Below are 27,164 nucleotides of genomic sequence, written 5' to 3'. Positions count from 1 at the left end.
CACCCCATGGAGGAGTATTCACATTCTACCAACGGTGGTGGAATGTGCTGGGCAATCTCCTGGATCCTAGCCTGTGTGCTCTGGCACAGAGTAGGGACATGAAGCCAGGCTGGGCAGGCTTGTCCTCAGGCTCTCAACAGTTTGTGCAGGTGCCAGCCACGGTAGGTAGGGGCAGGCTGATCCCTAGGTCACTGGCAGAATGCTCAAGTAGGGGGCAGTAGTGGTTGCACTGCTGCCCTGCCACTGGAGAAGGGAGGGCTGCCTTCTGAGCTGGCAGCCTAGGCTAACAGATGGGGAACATGTGCACCACCTAGGCTAGCAGGTGGGGAATACCTGCCCCAGCATCACTCACTCCCCAGCAGCACTCACACTGCTAGCCTAACAGTGTTAACCCACACCTTGGCCCCAGGGATAGAAGCTCACACATCTCTTGTGCTTTAGCCCTAGTGCTGCTGGACCCCAGGACAGTGTACAGTCTGTTGGGGGCAGGGCTCTAAAATAGTGCCTTGCTGAAGGTACTTAGTTCTCGGAGACCATGGGACCCAGCACAAGCTCCCTTCCTCAAGTAGTGCCATCACACAATCTCCTGACAACTCCCTATCTTAGTTTCAAGGCCCAGGAAGGTTGAAGGGCTCTTCCCTGGCCAGTACTGTGGATCCACAGTGGGAATGTGGACCACTGGGGGTCTCTCTTGGCTCCTGACTAATCCCACCTGAATAGGCTACTTTGTTTCCCTTTCCTTTTTTACTTTAGGTATTTCCTGTCACTTTTCTGTTGAATTCCAGTATTCTTTCTTGGATGATCTAGTCAAAGTGTGATTATTTACTCATTAGTTTGGTTATTCTTAGTGGAGGAAGTATTAAATGCCTCTAGTCAGCCACCTTGAAGCCCCTCCCTCCGATAATCAACATTTTAAATGTATAAACCCTTTGATCCAGCATTTCCCCCACTAAGAATTTACCCTACAGATAGAGTTTCAGTGTACAAAGATATACTTATGTTCATATAGAACTTATTTGCTGCAGCATTATTTGAAATAATAATAACTAAAACTAAAAATAGGGACATGGATAACAATGGTATAGTTCATTAATACTATGGTACTAAAACAGCCATTAAAAAGAATGAGTGAACAAAACATACTGACATGAAAGGATTTCTAAAATAGACTCCTTAAGTGTGTGTGTGTTGGGGGGGGAGGGTGTTACAGAGTACATGTACATAATAATTGCAGCTGCAATTATTATGTAAAAATATAAAAAAAAAAAAAAACTATGTTAAAGTCCATGTGTGAATCACACAGAAAAAAATGTGAAAGAAAAGACCACACACTTGTAATGCCAATTACCCTAGGGGAGTAGAAAGGTGAATAAAAGATACTTGGGAAATGATATTCTTTATACTCTTGCACTGTTTACCTTCTTGATAAAAAGCATGTATTACCTGAATAAGAATTTTAAAACTACCCATGCAAATATAAATATAAAAAAGTTAAATGGAAAATTTTGAATGCGTAAAACTAAAATAAGCTCCAAATAAACAAAAACACTGACAATTGTGTTCTCAGCATCAATCCTGATCTTTCTATTGTCTTTTTCCACAATAGCACCACCATCCTCTCAGTTGCCTAAATTAAAAAACCTGGGAGTCATTGTTTAATTCATCATCTCTCTCCTCCTGCTTCATTCTTTCAGTCACCAAGTATTTATGAGAACTATTTTAAATATGAAGAAACTGTTTATATATGTAGTTTGCCTCAGAACAAATTTGACAAACACAGAAAACAAAACACTGCCAAATCACTTGCAAGTCCTCTAGCTTTAGTCTTCTAAATATCTCTGAAATCTTCCCCACAACTTGATTTCTGCTAGTTTCCTTGGTTCAAATATGAAATGATGAGGGATTAAATTCCTGCTATTTTATCCTTTCTGAATTCTTCCTCACACCCCTCTAACCCACCTTTATACTATTACTAAAATGATAATGTGATTTCTCCCATGGAAATACTTCAACATTTCCATTATATTCTGAATAAAAAAACTCTATACTGTGATATGTAACTTCCTTTTGTGATGCCTACCCATGTGTCCTTCATTTCCACCTCTCCAGTTAACCTCTAACCCACATACTTCACAGCAGCCCTACTGAACTGTTACCTAACAGTCACATTTCACTTAGAATTCCTTTTACCAAACTGTCTGCCTAGAAAATTTCTGTACATTCTTCAAGATCTGGCTTTACAAGCCTAGGTTTTCTTCTACGGCTCCAATGCCCCTCTCCTACTACCCAATTCTGCAACTGTTTATAGTGGCTATCTCCCGTATGCTCATGAAGGATAGACAATATATCTTCTAGTCTCTCTAATCCTAAGGTCTACTTTAACTGGTGACATGTGGTAGATATTTCATATATATCCTATGAATAAGAAAGAAAGACTGGGCCGGGCACGGTGGCTCACGCCTGTAATCCCAGCACTTTGGGAGGCCGAGATGGGTGGATCACAAGGTCAAGAGATCGAGACCATCCTGGTCAACATGGTGAAACCCCGTCTCTAATAAAATATGAAAATTAGCTGGGCATGGTGGCGCACGTCTGTAGTCCCAGCTACTTGGGAGGCTGAGGCAGGAGAATTGCTTGAACCCAGGAAGCGGAGGTTGCAGTGAGCTAAGATTGTGCCACTGTACTCCAGCCTGGCACCTGGCGACAGAGTGAGACTCTGTCTCAAAAAAAAAAAAAAAGAAAGAAAAGAAAAGAAAAGAAAGAAAGAAAGAATGAATGAATTTGTGTTTAAATAGCTATCTGGTCTTGAGTAAGACATATAACCTGTGACTCCGTTTCTTTTTTTTTTTTTTTTTTTGAGACGGAGTTTCGCTCTTGTTACCCAGGCTGGAGTGCAATGGTGCGATCTCGGCTCACCGCAACCTCCGCCTCCTGGGTTCAGGCAATTCTCCTGCCTCAGCCTCCTGAGTAGCTGGGATTACAGGCATGTGCCACCATGCCCAACTAATTTTTTATATTTTTAGTAGAGACGGGGTTTCACCATGTTGACCAGGATGGTCTCGATCTCTTGACCTTGTGATCCACCCGCCTCGGCCTCCCAAAGTGCTGGGATTACAGGCTTGAGCCACCGCGCCCGGCCAACTCCGTTTCTTATTGTGTAAAATGAGAATAATTATATTTACCTCACACAGCTGTTCTGATAATTATGGGAAACGAGTTTCTGGCACAGTGGCTGTCACATAGTAAATATCTGGTATATGTTGGCTTGAAATACTGTTTAAAATTAGGGTTTAGAAGCTAGCCTAGGAGCATGGCTTTTTAATCCTTATTTCTTTGTAACTTGAATCCTGAATTTTTTTTAAAAAACTTGGAATATAACTACTGGCCTCGAGCAATCCTCCCATCTCAGCCTCCCAAAGTGCTTGGATTGCAGGCATGAGACATCATGCCCAACCTAGTTATCTATAAGTTGGATCCTTCTTTACTGAAAGCAATCTTCTTAGGCTGATTTCCTTATACCAGCAACACTGAACATCCCATGCTCACTGTCACCTCAAGGTTTTGTTCTACTTGCCACTCTTGCCTGGAATTTCATCTCTCCTCCCTTCCTCCTTAGCTGAACTTTGAAGATACAGAAAAATCCTTAAGAAAATCAGGTGAGGTTTTTGTTTTTTTTTTTTTTTTTTTTTTTTTTTAAAGAGACACAGTCTCATTCCATCATCCAGGCTGGAGGGGAGTGGTGCATTCATAGGTCATTGCAGCCTTGAACTTCTGGGCTCAAGCGATCCTCCTGCCTTAGCCTCCTGAGTAGCTGGGACTACAGGCACACACAATCACACCCAGCTGATTTTTGTATTTTTATGTAGAGATGGAGTCTTGCTATACTACCCAGGCTAGTCTTGAACTACTGGCCTCAGTAATCCTTCTGCCTCGGCCTCCCAAAGTGCTAGGATTACAAGCATGCAGAAAATCTATTAATATTTTTATTTATTGTTTTGCCTTAACATGCTCTATTGCAATTATACTTTTCTATTATTTATAGTCATCATGGCACCTTCCATGGTATCAGTAGGCCACTGTAAAAAACTATTAGGGTTTCTTATCATATATCCTTCAGTTTTCTAGCTTCACTACCACATTCTTAAGAAATTGTCTGATGTCAATCAATCATCACTGACAATTCAACAGTCTGATTTCGTATTCAGACTCTAAACCATACACTTCAGTACTAAGTTCTTAATTACCCTGGATTCTTTGCTATTGTTTCAAGGGTATTGGTCATAATTCTAACCAGACTGCAAGCTCTGAGGTTAATGACTTCTGTGTCCTTCAATATGAAGAACAACTCCTGAGCATAAAACACAATACTTCCAAATTGACCTCAAAAAAGAAATCAAATTCTAAACAAAATTACACTTTCAAAATATCAGTAGGTCACTAAGGACACATCTGTATTCCATTTTCAACTACCTTCATTACAATTTGTATGTGGGATATTAACTAACCACGTCCAAATCTTTTGTTTATATTCAAATACTCAAACACACATATGTATTTCTAAAATAAGTACTGTGCTAAAAAGCAGCTCTTTTCCTTACAATATATTACTTAGAACGTTTTCCCCCTAGTCTCACAAAAACCCCATCTTCCCACATGTAGAATTTATTTCAGAAGTATCAATGAAAGATGGCAGAACATACACAATCTTGTTTCATCATTGTCACAATAATGTGTTTCATCATAGGTCACTCAGAAAACAATTTGTGTTCCACTGTCACCTTCCTCCTTTACGTTTCAACTGGGGGTATAATTAATTATATAAAATATAATCTTGGCTTATATAAGACCTGCAAATGATTTATTTTATATAGATTACATGTTATAAAACATTAACAATTTTGATAATTTTGAATTATGTCCAAAAACATAGCAGAGGACAGAAGTAATTCTTTTAAAAACTAGAGTGTTACATTATTTATATGTGACATAGCTCTACATAAAACCATTTCTAAAGAAAATAGGTAAAAACTACTAAGTTACCTGTAATCATTCCGATCATCAGCTTTTACTCCAGGCCAATCTCTCTTCAGGTATTGACTAGCCAACTTCTGGATACCCTGTTAAAATATATATATATTTTCTAAAATAAGTATTATGCCAGAAAGGAAGCTCTTTTCCTTAAAATACTTTACTTAGAAAATCTCATTTTTCAAAATGTAAATTTAATTCAGAAGAAAAAAAAAGAAAACAAACAAACAAACAAAAAAACAATGATAGGCTGGACATGGTGGCTCATGCCTATAATCCCAGAACTTTGGGAGGCCAAGGCAGACAGATCACTTGAGATCAGGAGTTTGAGACCAGCCTGGCCAACATGATGAAGCTGTCTCTACCAAAAATATAAATATTAGCTTGGCGTGGTAGCATACACCTATAGCCTCAGCTACTTGGGAACCTGAAGCTGGAGCTGGAGAATCACTTGAACACAAGAGGCAGAGGCTGCAGTGAGTGGAGATCGGGCCATACAGCACTCCAGCCTGGGTGACAGAGCGAGACTCTGTCTCAAAAACAAACAAACAAAAATGATAAATGGTAGAACACTACAAACTTTTTCATTATTGTCCAGTCCTCTCTTGTTTCCAGTTTTAGGAAAAGGTGACTATAAGGATGCGAAAGTTGAGACTTCATTGATAAGCCTTTCACTTCACCAAACTATTTGACTAGCCATAAAAGCAAACCACTTCCGGCATGTCACAGTGAACACAGCTGTCCATCGCCACAGAACTCTGATCACACAGCTTGACATCTGTTTCCCACTATTTCTCAGCTATAGCATATACTACATTTCTAAACCTCAGCAGCCAAACTCTCATTTACCAGGAAAGAGAAAAACAAATTCAATTTGAAATAGACAAATATATACTGGCATGTAAAATTAATGAACAAATTTTGGTGCTGTTCCATACTATTAATTCTCCAGACAGATTTTAAGGGTCTTTTCTTTTTAAATGATGCCATGGCACAAGTCACTTCAAACAAAAAAACAAAATTGGTTTACAAAGAAATATGCCCACTACTATTATCTACACAATATGAATCTGGATAAAACAGAATGTTTCTAGATGTCAGGGGAGGTATAGAGATTTGAATTGAGAAGACCATTTTGTTAAGAATTGATTTTAAACTGCTCATTCCAATTATACAATGTATTAGATTTGGGTTTTTTTTTTTTGTTTTTTTTTTTTTTTTTTTTGCTTGTTTGTTTGAGACAAGGCCTCATTCCAATGCCCAGGCTGGAGTGCAGTGGCAAAATCGTGATTCACTGCAGCCTCAACTTCCTGGGCTCAAACACTCCTCCCACATCAGCCTCCTGAGTAGCTGGGCCTACAGGCACATGCCACTGAGCCCAGTTAATTTTTATATAAAAATTAAATTACTTTTTACTATACTAAAAAGTAGAGACAGTGTTTCGCCATGTTGCCCATGGCTCAACTTCTAGACTCAAGCGAGCCACCTGCCTTGTCCTCCTAAAGTGCTGGGATTACAGGTGTGAGTGACCAAACCCAGCCAATGTATTACTTTTGGATAGGAACATAAGTGGTCCCCTAACACTATAACAGGGTCTAATGTAATGGTTATAGAAATATCATTAACACTGAGATACTCATTTCTATACATGTAGCTAAAAAGAACACAATTCTGAAATGAAGAACAATCACATTTATTAACAACTACCTGGTTTAAGCAAAAATTGCTCAAGTAAAATCAACACTACATTGTATACATGGTACCTTTCTAGTAAGGTCTGCTGTCAAATTACCTTGAATCTCGAGTTCCTTCTGACCTTGGTGACAGTCTGGTTTTCCTATTTCTAAGTATTGTGCATTCTGAGAACTCGCATACAATTACATAGTAACAGTTCCATTGAACATATCTTGTACTTTGGGTGCTCCAATACTAAGTCTTCCCTGAATATGTATGGTAGTTTTTCATCTCTGTATCTTGTTATACTGTTCCCCATTGTGTGAAAATATCTTCCAACCACTCCTATTCCTACTTAAATTCTTACCCCTCCCTTTTAATCTGATACTTAAATTTCCCAATATAAACAATCAAAAGTATACATTAAAAAAGTCATTGCCTAAGTACTTAATTTCATTTCTTTAAAGTGTAATAGCATATTCTTTCTGCATTTATTAGCTATAATTCTGTAAAGAATTATTCCTCCTAAACTATTTGGTTATACTGAGATACAATATTCTTAGAGGGAAGACAGGATAACTATTTGATTGTCCAATATCTGGGTCCAAAGATGAACAATGAATTTTCAAAGTAACATTATGAACTCATGTATTTAAAAATAATAGATGATTCCAATTAACTACAGTTGCTTTCTTCTGATGCTCAAATGGTCACATCTGTAGTCTGTCGGAGCCCCTCCAAATTGGCTTCCATATCATAATCCCAAATAGACTTTGAATGTTTCTTTGTTGTTGTTATTGCTGTTATTGTTGTTTTACAGTTCCTGGTCCAGACTTGCAATAAGCTCATTCTCCAAGGAATCCTGATAGCTTTCAGAGAGAAACCAGAGACCACAGTCTGGGCAAGTCTTCGTTCTTTGGGTCTTACTATTTGTGTCTTTCTCTAAAAGGCCTTTTCTAATCACTATATGCAAAATATCTTCACCTCTGGTCCTCTCACATAACTCTATTTATGCATAATCCTTATACACTGTTACTCTCTGGTTTAAATATTTGTGTTTCCTCACTATAAGCTCCATCACATATAGATCTTGTCTTTTTTTTTTTTAATCACTATATCTCCAGGTTATAGTATTTAGTTGATGTCAATAATACCCACTGATTGCATGGATAAATGCCACCTACATTATTTTGTTTATAATGTATAGTACCCATCTCCACTTATGTTTTTGCCATTCTGAGTTAGAAGTGTTTGAAAAAAAAAACTTCTCTGGTTCCTAATTTTCACGTACTCAATTTTTTAAAAAACTGTACCAGATTTCTGAGATTATGACCAAATGGCTTTAATATAATAAATTCCTCAGTAAAATTACAGTCAAATTTGACCATCTTCACTATTTTAAGAGAAATATGAGAGAATATTCCAAAGCAGTTTTTAAAAATAACAGAAGTTTACTCCATACCCAGAAAGCCCTACACACTAATTTCTGTGAGGGTTCAAATAAGTAAAAATCTCAGAATTCAAATAACTCATTATCTGTAGAGAAGAATAACAAGTATACAACAGAATATGCCAGGCAATGCATGGGTTAATGCCAAATAAGTGGCAAAATGTGATATAAGTACCCAAATGAGGAAAAGATCATCTGGTATTTTTTCTTAACAAATCACGAACAAGGCTGTGAAAAAAAGGTCTTGATGAGGTGCCATTTCTTCTGTCCTCAGTCTCTGTGCCTTTTGCAGAGCTTCCAGCAGCGGAGGTTCACAACCTTTGAGGTCCGCAGGTGCCAATATAAAGAGGGCCCTGGGAAGAATTTGCCATTTTCAGTGTAAAACAAGTGGTGGTTACTAGCCATGATGTGTTTGTACTTTGGATCTGGATTTGCTGCATCCTTCTTTATAGTAAGACACCAACTGCTTAAAAATAAGGATGTTTCACTTCACCCATTTAACAGATATGAAGAGCAGTTTAAGAGGTGTACTCTCTGGAAAATGGATCAAACTCGAACTCATACGGCATACCAGATATGTGTGTAAATAAACTTATGATATGGAAAAAAATTACATCTAAATGATATGATAGTGAGTTTTCCAGTTTAATAATTGTTAAAGTGTTTACAGAACACATCACACAGAACATAGAATATGAGATGAGCCTCAGTTCATGAGTAGGACTAAGACAGAAGGCAGAATGACAGTGCTCTAAATTTATGCAGGAACAAATGAACTTAGGCAGTTTCACACATTTATTTCTCTTAACTCTATGTTAGGCTTTGTTAACACCACAGAGAAACTGGACATTAAAAGCATAAATACTTTACTTCAAATCATACAGTTCATAACTAGTTAAGTATGAGCTAGAATCCAAAGTTACTATGTATTTGTAAAAGAAGTCATTTTAGAGTGGACTTCATCTATTTTTTTAAATATATGAAATTGTTAACTTTGTGCATTATAAATTACAATAGCAATTTCTAGAACTCTAAACCACAAAGCTGAACTGTATTAATTTGAATGAGCCCTTCAGAGATGAGATGAGGGATTCATGAAATAGACAAACAATGAGATCTTTCGATGAAAGACTTGATTCAAGTTAGTTCACAGAGGCAAGAATCACGACTTCTGTGTGCTCCATGCAGCTGCTCAAGATCTAATCTGCATGGATGCTCACATATACTCTGGAGCCATTATAGTAAAGGTCCTAAATAATATTGCATGTTTCTGAAAGCATTCTATGCTTAAATTAACTGGTTTCCTCTATACATTATGTTTAAAGCTGCATTTGATGAATAAAAGGTTTAGAAAATAAAATCCACCCTAATTTGCTAAGGAAAATAAACGTATGTTTTGCAATTTTTTAAAAGCGTTTTTTTATTTTATTTTTTTCAAATCACTCTCCAAGCCCACAGCACTACTATCTAAAACTGGTCCACTAGACATAATATTTATTTATATTTACCTGAGCATCACTGATGCATAATGCTGATTTGATTTGCAATTCAGTTCACTCTACAGCAGTGGCTTCCATAAAGATGTACTATCAATACACTCTTTGAAACATGCAATAACATCCGATTCCAACTTTTTAAAAAGCCATCAGTGTCTGATGTTAGGCTTGCTTTGTTTTACCTCTCAGTAACACTTGCTGTATTTCTTTAACAAGCAAAGAAACACAAAGAGAGCCACTGTTGAGTAGGCACTAGGAAATGGACTGATGGCTTAACCTTTGGCCAATTTATCACAGCAAGCTGAATAGAAGTATGCTCTATGGCTCCGTCACAGGTAATTCTGTATCCATTTCATCCCTCAGCATATAGAGAAACTCATACTTAAATTTTACTAAAGGTTGCCATTAGATGGCTCTTTAAAATTTTTGGAAACCGTATTCTTTATATACTATACCATTTTGCCATGAAATTCCCAGTGTTAATGCAAATGATCTTCTAACAATAAACAAGTTCACTGCATAAGTTGGATATTTCTCAAACTAATGCAAATTATGCAATTATTATCTTTACTATAGTCTTAAATCACTTTAAAGCTAACAGAGAACTTCATACCTATCCTAAAGGAAAGTTTTAAAATATTCATTGTTCCATGTGGTATATGATTATGTAAGATTTTTAAAAAACAATAAATTATTTTAAATTACATAGTATTTATTTACTTTTCCATTAATTTCATGATGAAATGAAATATTAATATCATGTTATATATATTAAACACTAAAGGTATCTTTTAGCCTTTTCCCATTTATAAAAATAAAGATTTGTTTTATTTAAATTAAGTATATATAAGAAAAAAGATCTACTGACATTTTATTTGCATTGAGACAGGACTTTGCTCTGTCACCCAGGCTGGAAGGCAGTGGCAGTATCATAGATAGCTCACTGCAGTCTTGAACTCCTGGGATCAAGTGATCCTCCTGCCTCTCAGCCTCTGGAGTAGCTGGGACTGCGGGTGCATGCCACTGTGCCCTGCTAAATTTTAAAATTTTTTTGTAGAGATGGGGGTCTCACTATGCTGCCCAGTCTGGTCTGAACTCCTGGCCTAAAGTAATGCTCCTAACTCTGCCTCCCAAAGTGGTGGGTTTAAAGGTGTAGGCCACCATGTCTGGCCTATCTATTGACATTACAAATGATTTATCCTATTTGATTTTAAAAACAAACATAGAATTTAAAAAATATGTTCACTGCAGCACCATTTACAATAGCAAAGACATGGAATCAACCTAAATGCCCATCAAGCATAAAGCAGATAAAGAAAATTAGGTCCATATACACCAAGGAATACTATGCAGCCATAAAAAAGAATGAGATCGTGTCCTCTGTGGAGGCATGGATGCAGCTGGAGGCTAGTAACCTTAGCAAACTAACGGAGGAAGAGAAAAATAAATACTGTATGTTTTCACTTATAAATGGGAGCTAAATTATGAGAACACATGAACACACAGAGGAAAACAACAGACACTGGGGCCTTTGAAGGATGGAGGGTAGAAGGGCGGAGAGGATCAGGAAAAATAACTAATGGGTACTAGGCTTAATACCTGGGTGACAAAATAATGTGCACAATAAACCCCTGTGACATGAGTTTATCTATGTAACAAACCTGCACATGTATCCCTGAACTTAAAAAAATAAAGAAACGCTCATCATGATAGAATTCTAAAAAAATTAAATGCAGAAGGAAATCTGTATTCCTAATAAAGGATATATACAAAAAAATGGCCGGGCATGGTGGCTCACACCTGTAATCCCAACACTTTGGGAGGTGGAGTCTTGAGGATCACTTGAGCCCAGGAGTTCAAGACTAGCCTAGGCGACACAGGGAGATCCTGTCTCTGTAAATAATAGTAACAACAACAACAACAAAAATTTCCAAGGCATGGTGGCACAAACCTGTGGTCCTAGCTACTTGTGTGTATGGCGGGAGAGGGAGAGGAGGATGAAATGGTAGGATTACTTGAGCCCGGGATGTCAAGGCTGCAGTGAGCCATGACTGCACCACTGCACTCCAGCTGCAGCAACATAGTGAGACTATGTCTCAACAAAGAAAAAAAGTAAAAAATAGAAACCAAAGCTAAACAACACAAAAAACCTAAAACTAACAACGTACTTTTAATGGCGAGCAAATGCTTTTCCTTTAAGATAGAGATAAGGAAAAGATGTCCTCTGTTACACTTCTTTTCAACATCGTACTGGAAGCCCTACCCAGTACAATAAGGCAAGAAAAAGAAATAAAAAGCATACAGATTGGAAAGGAAGAAATAAAGCTATCATTACTCATAGATGACATGATTGACTGTGTAAGAAACCCTGAAGAATCTACCAAAAAACCGCATGGAACTAATATCTGAGTTTAGCAAAGCTGCATGATACCATGTCAATATTCCAAAGTTGATCGCTCTACCTACATGCAATGAACAACTGGAATTTGAATTTTTTTTTAATGAAGTATTTAGGTATAAATCCAACAAAATATTTGCAGGATCTGTATGTGGAAAAGTCCGTAATACTGATGAAAGAAATAAAAGAATCAAAATGGATGGAGAGATATTCCATGTTAATGACTTGAGACTTCACATTGTTAAGATGTCATTTGTTCCCAATATGATCCATACATTCAATGCAATCCCAATCAACAGTCCAGAAAGATAAATGTATTAGAATAGCCAAAATTTAGAAAAATAAGAACAAAGTCAGAGCACTCTCATTACTTGACTTCAAGGCAAACCATAAAGCTGCAGGAATCAAGACAGCATGATGTTGGCAAAAGAATGGACAGAAAAATCCATGGAACAGAAGAGACATCCTAGAAATAGACCCATACAAATAGAGTAAACTGATTTTTCACAACTAGGCAATGGCAATTCAATGGAGACAGGTTAGTCTCAATCAACAAGTGATGCTAGAACAACTGAGTGACCATAAACAACAACAACAACACAAATTCATGACACATACTTCACAAGTTACACAAAAATTAACTCAAAATGATTCATAGACCTAACTGTAAAGCATAAAACCAAAAAACATTTAAACAAACAGAGAAGAAAATCTCCTTCACCTGGGGTGAAGAGTTTTAACATACAACACCAGAACTAAGATATATGAAAGAAAAAAGATAAATTGAACCTTATTAGAATTAAACTCTTTCTTCTGGGAAAGACACTGTAAAGAGAATAAAAAGACAAGCTGCACACTAGGAAAAAATACCTGCAAATCATGTATCTGATAAAGGAAGTCCAAACATATAAAGAATTCTTAAAATTCAATAGTGAGAAAAAAACCAACACATTTTTTAAATGGGCAAAGGATCTGAAAAGATACCTCATCACAGACGATGTAAGAATGGCAAATAAGCATATGAAAAGAAGTGCAGCATCACTTGTCATTACGAAAGTGCAAACTAAAATAATGTGGTACCACTACACACCTATTAGAATGCTAAATCCAAAAATTAACAGGAACAAATGCCAGTGAGGCAGAGTTACAGAGTACTCCTTCAGTGTTGGTGGAAATGAAAAATAGTATGGCTACTTTGACAGTTTTGAAATTTCTTATGAACAGAGACTTCCACAATCATGTTCCAGGTATTTAGCCAACTTTTGAAAGATTTGAAAACTTAGGTTCACACAAAACCCTGAACACAAATGTTTCTGGCAGCTTTATTCATAAACTTGGCAATAAAGATGTCCCGCAGTAGGTGAATGGATAAACAAACTGTGGTATATAATTATAATGGAATACTATTTAGCGATGAAAAGAAACAGACTACTAATTCATACAACTTGGGTGAATCTTAAAACACATTTTGTTAAGTCAAAGAAGTCAAATTGAAAAGGTTAAACACTATTATTCCATTCATATGATATTCTGGAAAAGACCAACTGACAGAAAGAGAAAACAGATCAGTGATTTTGAGGGGTTTGGGGAAGAAGGAAGTACTTACTAGGGGAAGTATAGACAATTTCAAGGGTGGCGAACTAATATATATAGTATTGCAGTAGTGGATCTGCAACACTATACATTTGTCAAAACCCACAGAACTTTGACAACACTCACAGAACTTTGAAAAGAGACAAAGAATTACTCTTAATATATGTAAATTTTTAAAAATCTACCAGTGGTTTGGGGAAACCCAGGATAGAATACAAAATATAACATCATAGATGAATATGGGAAATGAGGGGGCAAATTTTATAATTTTGCAAAATAATACATTTATAAGTGGATCCAAAAAACTTTGGAAAAAAGTATTTTAGCTAGAAACTATATGACTAAAGACAAAAAAAAAAAACGGTATATAAACATCGTACACTAGTTCATAAAGTTTTTTCTCACTGGGCACAGGTTAAAAATTCTGAAATGTGCTACATATACACTGGGATTAAACAAACATAAAAACAAATAACAGAAGGTAGAAGCCAAATTGCTCAGTGTTGGAGTGGGACTTACAAATAAGAAGGGGAAATGAGAATGAATTACATGGGGGTGAATTAGAGTCAGAGACATCTAGTTCAACATATATTTTGTTGCAATTGCAACAAAACCTAACATTAACAAATGGGATCTAACTAAACTTAAGAACTTCTGCACATCAAAAGAAACTATCAGTAGAGTAAATAGACACCTTACAGAATGGGAGGAAAAAATTACCAACTATGCATCCAGCAAAGGTCTAATATCCAGCATCTATAAGGAAATTAAACAAATTTACAGGGAAAAAAAAAAAACAAACCCAACCCCATGAAGAAATAGGCAAAAGACATAGACACTTTTCAAAAAAGACATATATGCAGTCAACAAATAAATGAAAAAAAGCTCAACATCACTGATCATTAGAGAAATGAAAATCAAAATCATAATGAGATATCATCTAACACCAGTCCAAATGGCAAAAAGTCAAAAAATAACGGAAGCTGGTGAGGCTGTGGAGAAAAAGAAATGCTTTCACACTGTTTGTAGGAGTGTAAATTAGTTCAGCCATTGTGGAAGATTGCTGTGATTCATCAAAGAACTAAGACAGATATACCATTCCACCCATCAATCCCATTACCGGGTATATACTCGAAGGCATATAAATCATTCTATTATAAAGACACATGTATGCGTATTTTCATTAAAGCACTATTCACAGTAGCAAAGACATGGAATCAACCTAAATGCCCATCAATAATAGACTGGATAAAGACCATGCGGTACATATACACCAAGGAATACTATGCAGCCACAAAAAAGAATGAGATAATGTCTTCTGCAGGAACATGGATAGAGCTGGAGGCCATTATCTTTAGCAAACTAATGCAGGAAAAGAAAACCAAATTCCACATATTCTCACCTATAAGTAGAAGCTAAATGGTGAGAACACATGGACACACAGAGGAGAACAGGCAGTGGGGTCTTTCAGAGCGTGGAGGGTGGGAGGAGGGAGAGAATCAGAAAAAATAACTAATGGGTACTAGGCTTAATAACTGGGTAATGAAATAATCTGTACCACAACCCCCCATGACACAAGTTTACCTATGTAACAAAGCTGCACCTGTACTCCTGAACTTAAAAGTTTAAAAATTAAATAAACAAATAGAATTTAAAAATTTTAAAAAATCTCCCTGGAATTAGTTTGTAGAATTATAATCTGTATATTTGTGACTAAACTGTATCTCTAAATTAGTGTATCCTTATGACTAAAAAATTTTTAAAGTTACATAGTATTTCAGTCAAAAAAAAAATCTTAATGTGTTATGCTAAATGATGTACCAACTGAGTAACACCCTTCTGCTCTCCTGTAACCATCCATATATATCAGTAGCTATATGTGGTATATATATCTACTGATATGCTCCATGTTTTGACTAAAAAACACAGATATGCTCCATGTTTTGACTAAAGAATTACAGAGGTTTATTATATGTATGTACGTATGTATTTTGACATAGAATCTTGCTCTGTTTGCAGGCTCAATTGATCCTCCCACTTCAGCTCCTAGAGTAGTTGGGACTACAGGTGTGTGCCACGGTACCCAGCTCATTTTTGTATTTTGTTTTTGATAGAGATGAAGTTTCACCATGTTGCCCAAGATGGTCTCCAATTCCTGGGTTCAAGCAATCCACCTGCCTTGGCCTCCCAAGTGCTGGGGTTACAGGCATAAGCCACCATAACCAGCCTACACAGATAAATGAAATAATCTGCATAAGAACTATAGTTAATAATAATGTACTGTATTCATGATTTTGCTAATAATAACTGAATAGATTACAGTTTCTCTTGCCACTGGGGGCAAAATGATGACTGTGAGATGATGGATGCTAATTTGTTTCATTACAGTGACCATTTTACATCATATAACATCATATCATATGCCTTAAACATATACAATAGATTTTAAAATGAAAGAAACTGAGTATTAAAATAATGTAGAATATATAAAAAAGATATACAGTGCTCTAAGAAAGTACTGAGATAGGGGGAGGTGGTTTGTATATCCAAATAGACTTAATTGAGGACTACACAGGAATAAAGATCAGAAGGACAAATGAGAGTTAACTGGCTTAGGCAAGTGATATAGTTTGGCTCTGTGTCCCCACCCAAATCTCATCTTGAATTACAATCCCCATGTGTCAGGGGAAGGACCTGCCAGGTGATCAGATCATAAGGGCAGATTTTCCCCATGCTGTTCTCACCAGACCTAATGCTTTAAAAGTTTGGCACTTTCCCCTTTCCTCTCTCTCACACACTCTCCTGCCACTATGTAAGACATGCCTTGCTTTCCCTTTGCCATCTACCATGGCTATAAGCTTCCTGAAGCTTCCCTAGCCATGCAGAACTGTGAGTCAATGAAACCTCTTTCTTGATAAACTACCCAGTCTCAGCAAGTTCTTCAAAGAAGTGTAAAAAATGGACTAACACAGAAAATTGGTACCGAGAAGGGGGGTATTTCTATAAAAACACCTGAAAATATGGAAGTGACCTTGGAACTAAGTAGCAGGCAGAGGTTGGAAGAGTTTGGAGAGCTCAGAAGAAGACAGGAGGATGTTGGAATGTTTGGAACTTCCTAGAGACTTGTTGAATGGTTTTGACCAAAATGTTGATAGTAATATGGAAAATGAAATTCAGGCTGAGAAGGTATCAGAAGGAGAAGAGGAACTTATTGAGAACTGGGGCAAAGGTCACTCCTGCTATGCTTTAACAGAGAGACTGGTGGCATTTTGCCCCTGCCCTAGAGATCTGTGGAACTTTGAACTTGAGAGAGATGATTTAGGGTATCTGGAAGAAGAAATTTCGAAGCAGCAAAACATTCAAAATGTAACCTAGCTTTTTTCTGAAAGTGTACAGTCATACCGAGTCATAAAGAGATGGTCTAAAATTGAAACTTATGTTTAAAAGGGAAGTGGAGTGTAAAAGTTTGGAAAATTTGCAGCCTGACCATGTGGTAGTAAAGAAAATTCAATTTTCTGAAGAGAAATTCAAGCAGTTGCAGAAATTTGCATGAGTAAAAAGAAGCCAAATGTTAATAGCCAAAACAATAGAGAAAATGTCTCCAAGGCATTTCAGAGATCATCACCACACTCCCTGCCATCACAGGCCCCAGAGGCCTAGGAAGGAAAAAAAAAGACCAGGGCACGGCTGCTCTGTGCAGCCTTGGGACATGGTGCCCTGTACCCCAGCTGCTCCAGCTCCAGCCGTGGCTAAAAGGAGCCAAGGTACAGCTTGAGCTATTGCTTCAGAGGGTGCTAGCCCCAAATCTTGGTGGCTTCCACAAGATCTTGGGCCTGCAGTTATGCAGAAAGTAAGAAGTGAGGTTTGGAAACCTCTACCCAGATTTCAGAGAATGTATGAAAACACCTGGATGTCCAGGCAGAAGTCTTCTGCAGGAGCAGAGATCTCATGGAGAACCTTTTCTAGGCACTGCAGAGGGGAAATGTGGGGTTGGAGCCCAAACACAGAGTGCTCACCAGAGCACTGCCTAGTGGAGGTCTGAGAAGAGAGCCACCGTCCTCCAGACCCCAGAAAACCTCACACCATGTGCCTGGAAAAGCTACAGGCACTCAATGACAGCCCGTGAAAGTAGCCACAGGGGCTATACACTGCAGAGCCACCAGGGCAGAGCTGCTCAAGGCCTTGGGAGCCCACCTCTTGTGTCGGCATGCCTTGGATGTGAGACACGGAATCAAAGGAAATTACTCTGGAGCTTTTAAGATTTAATGACTGCCCTGTTAAGTTCTGGACTTGCATGGGGCCTGTAACCCTGTTGTTTTGGTCAATCTCCCCCATTTTGAATGGGAGCATTTACCCAATGCCTGTACCCACATTGTATCTTGGAAGTAATTAACTTGCTTTTGATTTTACAAGCTCATAGGCAGAAGGGACTTTCTTGTCTCGTATGAGACTTTGGACTTGGACTTTTGGGTTAATGTCAGAATGAGTTAACACTTTGGGGGACTGTTGGGAAAGCATGACTGTGTTTTGAATGTGAGAAGGACGTGAGTTTGGGAGAGGCCAGGGGCAGAATGATATGGTTTGGGTCTGTGCCCCCACTCAAATCTCATCTTGAACTGTAATCCCCATGTGACAGAGGAGAAACCTGGTAGGAGGAAACTGGATCATGAGGGCAGATTTTCCCCATGCTGTTCTCATGATAGTGAGTGAGTTCTCATGAGATCTGATGGTTTAAAAGTTTAGCACTTATCCTTTTGTTCTCTTTGGCTCCCCTGACACCATGTAGGAGATGCCTTGCTTCCCCTTTGCCTTCTGCCATGATTGTAAGTTTCCTGAGGCCTTCCAAGCCACAGGGAACTGTGAGATCATTAAATCTCTTTTCTTTATAAATTACCCAGTCGCAGGTAGTTCTTTATAGCAGTGTGAAAATGGACTAATACAAGAAGCATGACATATAGGAATGAAAGTAGAAAGGTAATCAAGAAACAAACTACAAGACCAGAAAGGCACCATAAATGTTAACGATGTACACTAAAAACAATAAAATGCCATTGAAAAGTTTAATCAATTTGCATTTTTAAAAGGTCATTTTCACAGCTATATAGGAAACAACTTTGGGGGAAAACAAAAGATATGGAAATCACTTATAAAACTATTATAGGAGCAAATTCTGGGAAGAAGGCAGAAGGGACCAGGAATCTTGTCTCCCAACCTAGACAACAATCACACTGTGGCAAAATCTGTTCGATGCAATTATTTTAGAATTCTAGAAGCCATTAAGGACTTGCAACTCCCAGAGGAAGATCTGTAGAGTAAATTACAGTTAATTTTGATCAATTTCAGCTCTCAGCTCAGATGTGGCTACCCCTATTTATCCTCAGCCCAGTGGCAGGCAGCCATGCATATGTTCCTGGAACGGTGCGTATGCTCCTTATGGGAGCTAGGATGGGCAAATGGGACCCTATCCTGTGCTATGATCACTCACTGCTGCTTATGACTGTGGAGGTGCCAAAGGGACTTCCTTGGTGGGAAGCCACTGCAGCACCCTTTCTCTATTGCTACAAGCCCCTCCCCCTCAGGCTTCCAGGGAACTTAAAGGGACAGTGGCTTTTTTCCCCCTCTCTTCATTTTCCCACCTTTTGAGAATCACATATTGAAAACTAGACATTGAAGGGCATTGAGAGAAATTAGTAAGTCACCACAATACACAGGGAAAGGTACAAACTCAGAAAATTCCTGAGAAGACCTTAGATTTACACCTTAGGCTGATCCTCAGCATGGAGACTACTTATGATAAACAAAAACAAAAACAAATTAGCAAAAACCTAAAAAACAGGGAGAATCTGATGTCCAGAGTCACCACATTATTAGATTCAAATGGCCAGTTTTTAACCGCAATAATCACAAAGGATACAAAGAAATAGGTAAGAAATGCCCAAGGGAATGCTACTAGTTTGAAAACAATTTTGCCTATAGTTACAAAACTGCTACATGGGTAGCAGTACCCCCACAATCCACACAAGTCAAAGTAAGCTTCAACTCTTGATACTACATAGCCTACACTGCTGAAGCTTTCCATTTTTCAACTTCAATAAACTGATTTGCACAAAATGACTTGGAACAAAATTTTAAAGTAAAAGTAAATAGAGTATTGCAATTTACTTATTAAGAATCAGAAGGCTGGGCGCGGTGGCTCAAGCCTGTAATTCCAGCACTTTGGGAGGCCGAGGCGGATGGATCACGAGGTCGAGAGAACAAGACCATCCTGGTCAACATGGTGAAACCCCGTCTCTACTAAAAATACAAAAAACTAGCTGGGTGTGGTGGCGCGTGCCTGTAATCCCAGTTACTTAGGAGGCTGAGGCAGGAGAATTGCCTGAGCCCAGGAGGCGGAGGTTGCAGTGAGCTGAGATCGCGTCATTGCACTCCAGCCTGGGTAACAAGAGCGAAACTCCGTCTCAAAAAAACAAAAAACAAAAAACAAACAAAAAAAAGAATCAGGTAAATTTTGACCAGAGCTTCTAAGAAGCAAAAGAAAACAAATTATAAAAGAACTGAAAATCAGAAGAACTGAGACTATCAATCTGTCAGTCAACAACAATTGAAAATCCTCTGGTTGCAAAGCAGTACCTTTGAAAAGGTTGCTCCATAGGCAACTGAAGTACTATAAGATAAATATCACCTGTTAAGTCAGACTCTAGAAGTGGGGCTGAGACACTGATAATTTAACAAACTTCACAGGTGATTCTGCTGTGTAGCCACTATTGAGAACTAGTATATTGGTTAAGAGCACAGAAACACATTCTCAGATTTAACTCCTGGACCTTGACAAGTTATTTAACTTGTTTTTATTTTTCATTATATTTTATATTTATTTATTTAGACATGGTCCCAAGCTGTCACCCAAGTTGAGTGGCACAATCTCAGCTAACTTGCAACCTCCGCACTCACCAGACTCCAGTGATCCTCCCACCTTAGCCTTCCGAGTAGCTGGGACTACAGGCATGCACCATCAAATCTGTCTAATTTTTGTATTTTTTGTAGAGATGGCTCACCATGTTGCCCAGGCTGGTCTCGAACTCCTAAACTCAAGCAATCTGCCCACTTTAGCCTCCCAAAGTGCTGGGATTACAGGCGTGTGCCAGCATGCCTGGCCATTAACTTGTTTTTATCTTGGATGTCCTCATCTCAAAAATAAAGGTAGGAATAGTACCTACTTCATTGTTGCTGAGGTAAGTAAATGAGTCTGTTTATAAAGCACTCGGCCCAATGTATGGCATATATTAAGTGCTCAATACCTTCATCCATTCAGTAAATATTTACTGAGAATTTTCTACTTATGCCAAATGCTATTATAAGTACTGAACACTATTGAAATGTTCAGTTTTTATTAATGTTGTTAAAATAAGAAAGAGCAAATACTTAAGCAAACTTCTTACTTTCAGTTGAAAAAACTAAAGGCTAAGAGTAGATGAGCTTGGACAGGGCTCAAAGTGAACCAGTAGTAGAACTGGGATTAGAACATGGGTCATTTGACTTCCAAGAGTCCCAGTTGAGTTGACTTCTGGGCAGGTTTTAAAGGAAGAAAAATATACAATTAGAAACATTAAAGTATTAGAGCCAACTAACAATTTTGAAATGTGTGAGGGTAAGAAACAACCAAAGCAGCATAGGAAATAAAAGACAAAAAGCCCAAGCTTCATAATCACTATTTTGTACAATATTTTACAACATTACAATGGTCTTTGCAGTCAAACAAATGTGGGTTCAAATTCAAGCTCTACTATTTATTTATAAATTGACACTGAAAATAAATTCATTAGTCACTTTGAGCTCTAGTTTCCTCAACTGTAAAATGGACATAATAATGGAACCTAAATCTAATGATCAGAACAATGACTAGCACACAGCAAGCTCCTGATAAATTATAATCACGATTACTGTGATTAAAACTTTCAATGTGATTATTAAATGTACAATAAAGTCTATAAATTTTAGTTCTACTCTTGAGTATCCTCCTGAGTCCAATGAGTAATAGGTAATTTTATATGTGTATTTATTCATCCATGTAAAAAAGCCTAACTTCTATTATATAGAAGGCACTAACATTTGAATCCTCCAGAAGTCTTCCTAAACAAATATTGTGTTCACTGACAATTTTTTTCTCAAACTTTTTATTGATAAAATTTTAAAAATTGAGTACAATTTTTGTGATACAGATATTCTCCTTAATTGAAGTTCAAAGTTAGTGTTCCCTACCATCAAAATCAATTGCAAATGTTCATCTGTTAATGCAGATCTGTAATTAGACCTTAAATATTTCATCTTTGCAAATATCTTCGCACAGATAGGGACTGCCAAATACTGATATCAATTCAAGAGCATACGACTTTCAGTATATTCATCACCTGGAAAACATTTATAGAATTCTATTATATTCTTCTCTTGATACTCATATTTTTTAAAAATTAAAGACCTCACATTTTTTAGAACAGTTTTAGGTTAATGGCAAAATTGAGACAAAGGTACAGAGTTCCCATATATCACTTGCCCCACACATGGAAAGCACCCCCATTAACAACATCCATGTAACATAACCATGGCAGTACAGTTTTTACAATGGATGAACCTACACTGACACATAACACAGTCACCTAAAGTCCACGTTTAGGATTCCTAGTGCTGCACAGTCTATGTGTTTTGACAATCATATAATGACATATATCCATCATTACAGTATCATATGGAGTATCTTTACTGTCCTAAAAATCCCCTGTGCTCTGCTATTTGTCCCTTCCCCTCCCACCCTCAACTTCTGGCAACTACTGATCTTTTTACTACCTCATAGTTATGCCCACAATTATTTTTTGCCTCTGAGTTTTTGATACCACCCTTTCTCTGGTATAGAATGCACTCCTCCTCTATAACCACTTAATATTCTTGTCTTCTCTAGATATTCTAATCCCACTTTTCATGTCTTTCTACAAACTTAGGGTCCATACTGATTATGTTATGAATGTGGTATTTAATCACACAAATCAAGATATAGCCCTACTGACAGTATGTATTTCTAACTTTTATGTATACCTATCTTACTTTGTCAATTGAATTTTACATTCTGAATAGAGGAGTCCGCATTACTTTGTAACCCTGCAAAAGCAAACACACTTGCTATGCACAGAGCAGAACCTCAAACACAGTGGATGACTTTAGGAAAAGAAGAGGGCTGTTCTCTGGTATATCCAGAGCATAACCTCTTATATCCAGTCCCTCACCAATTTCGCACTGAAGAATGGGAAACTTAATTTCATATGAAATAGCTATGTGAAACATAGGGATTACTCTAACAAAAAGATTCACCAAGTCAAGCTTTTCCAAAAACAAGTCTTCTGCGATGTACTAACATAGTTTTCCAGCTGAAATATTAAAAACCAGACCATTTATCATTAAAAATTTTTATGACGAGGTGGGAAGATTGCTTGAGGTCTGGAGTTCCAGCCAAGCCTAGGCAATAAGCAGCTCTGTCTCTGCAAAAAATTTAAAAATTAGCTGGGGGTGGTAGTGCATGCCTCTAGTCCCAACTACTCAGGAGGCTGAGATGGGAAGATCGCTTGAAGCCAAGAGTTTGAAGCTGCAGTGACCTATGATTGTGCCACTGTACTCCAGCCTGGGTGACACAGTGAGACCCTGTCTCTTTAAAAAAATAAGAAGAAAGAAAAAGAAGAAGGAAGAAGGAAGAAGGAAGAAGGAAGAAGGAAGGAAGGAAGGAAGGAAGGAAGGAAGGAAGGAGGAGGAGGAGGAGGAAGATATAATAATAATAATTCTGATGACTGACTGACTCTTAAAGGGACCTCAGAACTAAACTGTTGAACCCTCTCAGATCAAGAAAACTTGGCAGTGACTCAAGATCCCTCACTACTGATGGGCACCTTTGGTACATGTACATTGTGGATACTATGCAGCCATGAAAAGAATGAAATCCTGTCCTTTGAGCAACATGAATGTAGCTGGCAATGATTATCCTAAGTGAACTAACACAGAAGCAGAAAACCAAATACGGTATGTTCTCACGTCTAAGTGGGAGCTAAACACTGAATACAAATGGACATAAACATGGGAACAATAAACACTAGGAAATACAAGAGTGGGGAGGGAGGCAGGGGCAAGGGTTGAAAAAATACCTATTAGGTATGCTCACTACCTGGACGATGGATTCATTCATACTCCAAACCTCAGCATCATGCAATATATCTTTGTAACAAACCTGCATGTGTATTCCTCTGATTCTAAAATAAAAGTTGAAAAAAAAGATCCCTTACCAAGTAATAAGGCCAATATCCATACAAATTATGATATGACTCCCGCTTCAGTGTTCTTTTTCCAGTACATATTTTTTTAGCTTTATTTCTCAAATGACCCCCACCCTCGTATTCATAACCTTTTATCAAGTGGCATCAAATTAGTATATTCCAAGTATATCTCCTTACTTCTTTCTAACATTACTTAAGTCTCCATAATAACTGCAGAATCACTGTTTACTTTTAATCTGCAACCACTTTCAAACTGTAATATCCATGTACTCCAAATCCTATCTATTCCTCAGAGTCTCGTTCAAGACTGTCTCAGTGGGAGTAAGCAATTCCGTTAGGATTCCTCGTGAACCTACCGCCATGACAGAACCTAACTTTCAGTAAGGCAAGGCCTTTGTGTCAAGTACTGTACTACTATACTCATGACATAAATGTTTATTATTAAATATATATTTGGAAAATATCTCCCCATGCCAAGTAATGTATTAGACTTTGGAAAGAACAGACATGATTCTGACATGCTCTCAGCTCTCAGTTCAGTAAGTATAGAACTTCAAATGGAAATAAAATATAAAGGACAGGCAAAAGTGTAAAAAGAGGTTTTGTTTGTTGATTTTAAAATGGAGAAAAAACTTACAGGCTGAGGAGAAGCCAGTGGCAAAAAGGGAGATTGAAAACCAGGAGAAAATGGATAAAAGTAGTAAAAATAAAGCTAACATACTGGAAAGCTGGCAAGTATTAAGGTCAGGATCACACAGATGAAAGATTAGTCTTGGTTAGAAAAATATACATCTCTTTCAAAAAAGGAAGGGAAGATCAATGAGTATCCAGATAAATTTAAAAAGAAGAGAAAGGGTACAACATTTAAATAAGTCACTTTTTTAATGGGCATAAGACAATTCAAAATGTACTAACACAGTTTAGGGTAGGGATCTCCAAAGTTTTTTGAGTAAAAATGAATGTGCAGATATCCCCTTGATATACAGAAATTAAGCATATTCCCATAAGACAGGTACACGTATATTTAAGTATAAAGTATATCCAGATACTTTATATACTATATAGATTATAAAACATAACAAAAATATAACTTTAAAGGATGAGATAAATAAACAACAAACAATCTTTCTAATGTCTTTCCAGTTGTGTTAGGTTCATATATCATATATCAAGGGCTAGTACCACAAGACAGTTACAACTTTAGGATAAAGTTGATTATTATAAAAGTGGTTATAAATCTATTATTAAATGGTCTTCCAGGTAATTACAAGTTATCTTCGGCTCACTTCATTTCAGGTTTGTTTGGGTTACCATTATTTTAACATTATAATTAAGCTGATGAACAGTTTTAGAAGAAGAAATATCATCTCTGCTCTTTTCTTGATGTATGTTTGTGCTTGCATTAGCAGAATTATGAGTTTTTATATTTTTCCAGTTATTTTTAGTTATTTGTACAGTTTGTGAGATAGTTTAGAAGTTAGAGTATTATCTGTAAATCTTCTTAATCAGATGAAAAATGCTGTACATTACAATACACAAAGGCTAACAAATAGTGAGATTGCTGCTAAAAACCCCTCATGTATATAACCATCTTGTATACCCTCAACAGTGTGACCATCTTACTTTAGAGATCACCAATACATGAAATGTACTTTAGTCTCAGACTTGACATGTATGATGTACGTAATTTGGGCAAGTTATCTAATCTCAGTTTCATTCTCATCGTTTGTAAAACAAGGATAATACTTCAGTACTTGAATAGATAAACTATGGTATATCCAGAGAAGATAATTATTCAGTGCTAAAAAGAAATAAGCTATCGAGTCACTAAAAGACACAAAAGAACTTAAATGCATATTGCTAAGTGAATGAAGCCAATCTGAAAAGGTTACATACTATATCTGGAAAAGACAAAAGTAGGGAGACAGTAAAGAGAACAGTGATTGCCAGGGGCTGGGGGCAGGGAAGCACAAACAGGCAGAGCCCAGAGGATTTTTAAGGCAATGAAACTACTATGTATGATTATATATATTACAGATCCACTATACTGGAGGATACACATCATTATATGTTTATGAAAACCCACAGAATGTACAACACCAAGAGTGAACTCCAATGTACATTGAATTTAGGGTGATAATGTATGTCAGGTTATCAACTGAAATAAATGTACCCTGAACTACTCTAAAAATTAGCCTATTTAAAAAAATAATGGCAATACCAACTATCTCAAAATGATGTTGTGATAACTGAATAAAATAATGAAGATAAAGTACCTGATGTGTATGCTACTATAGGTACGGAACAATGTCTCAGCATTATTCAATCTTTCATTCAGTAAATGAGAACCGGGAACATTGAGTACTATCATAATCAGGTGAATTTTGCCCAAAAACAACACTGGCAAGTAATTTTTTTTAAAATACTTACTAATTCATTAATCTTTATTTGATATGGAGACTCTCATTTTGTAGTACAACAGTGTCTATCAATTACAAGTTTAATTCTAACCTATAAGTTTGAATCAATTGGTCATTATGCACAAGAAATATCAAGAAATATAAATATGTTGGCCAGGTGCGGTGGCTTATGCCTATAATCCCAGCACTTTGGGAGGCCGAAGCGGGTGAATCATTTGAGGTCAGGAGTTTGAGACCAGCTTAGCAAAAATGATGAAACCCAGTCTCTACCAAAAATATGAAAATTAGCTGGGTGTGGTGGGACATGCCTGTAGTCCTAGCTACTCTGGAGCCAGAGGTGAGAGAATTGCTTGAACCTGAGAGACAGGTTGCAATGAGCCGAGATTGTGCCATTGCACTCCAGTCTGGGTGACAGAGCGAGGCTCCAACTCAAAAAATAAATAAATAAATATTAATATGTCACATGTAAGTTTATCACACGTGAATTTTAAAAATAAACTGAATGTAGATGTATCTATTCATCATAGGCTAAGTGTAGATGATTAAGAAAATTACTCAACATAGCAATATACGCATTACTAGGAGAAAAACTTCCTAAATTCACATGCAAGATAGTGAATCCTGGATCCACTATCAAGGATAATGAATGAAGTAGGACTTGTTTTTATATCAAGATCTTACATGTTTCTTCTTTCTTTGATGACTTTAAGTATTTATTCCACCTAAGTAAAACAGACTGCTAGAAAAAGTTAGACAACACTTAATTTATAATTTATAGAAGAATGAATACAAATC

The 27,164-nt window shown here is 37.2% G+C and overlaps 1 protein-coding gene across 4 annotated transcripts in view; it reads right to left on the bottom strand.

Annotated features, from left to right (window-relative positions):
- FCHSD2 (FCH and double SH3 domains 2) overlaps positions 1-27,164 on the bottom strand; it is a 299,879-nt gene that overhangs the window by 173,116 nt on the left and 99,599 nt on the right. For all 4 annotated transcript variants that reach the window (XM_003923427.4, XM_074400964.1, XM_074400966.1 and 1 more), the window contains one exon: positions 5,041-5,117. In XM_003923427.4, the coding sequence (XP_003923476.1) occupies positions 5,041-5,117 (77 nt within the window). The remainder of the gene's footprint in view (positions 1-5,040; positions 5,118-27,164) is intronic.

This window comes from Saimiri boliviensis, chromosome 6 (genome assembly GCF_048565385.1).
Source record: "Saimiri boliviensis isolate mSaiBol1 chromosome 6, mSaiBol1.pri, whole genome shotgun sequence".
NCBI lineage: Eukaryota > Metazoa > Chordata > Mammalia > Primates > Cebidae > Saimiri > Saimiri boliviensis.
This window is presented reverse-complemented; position numbering and strand designations above follow the sequence as displayed.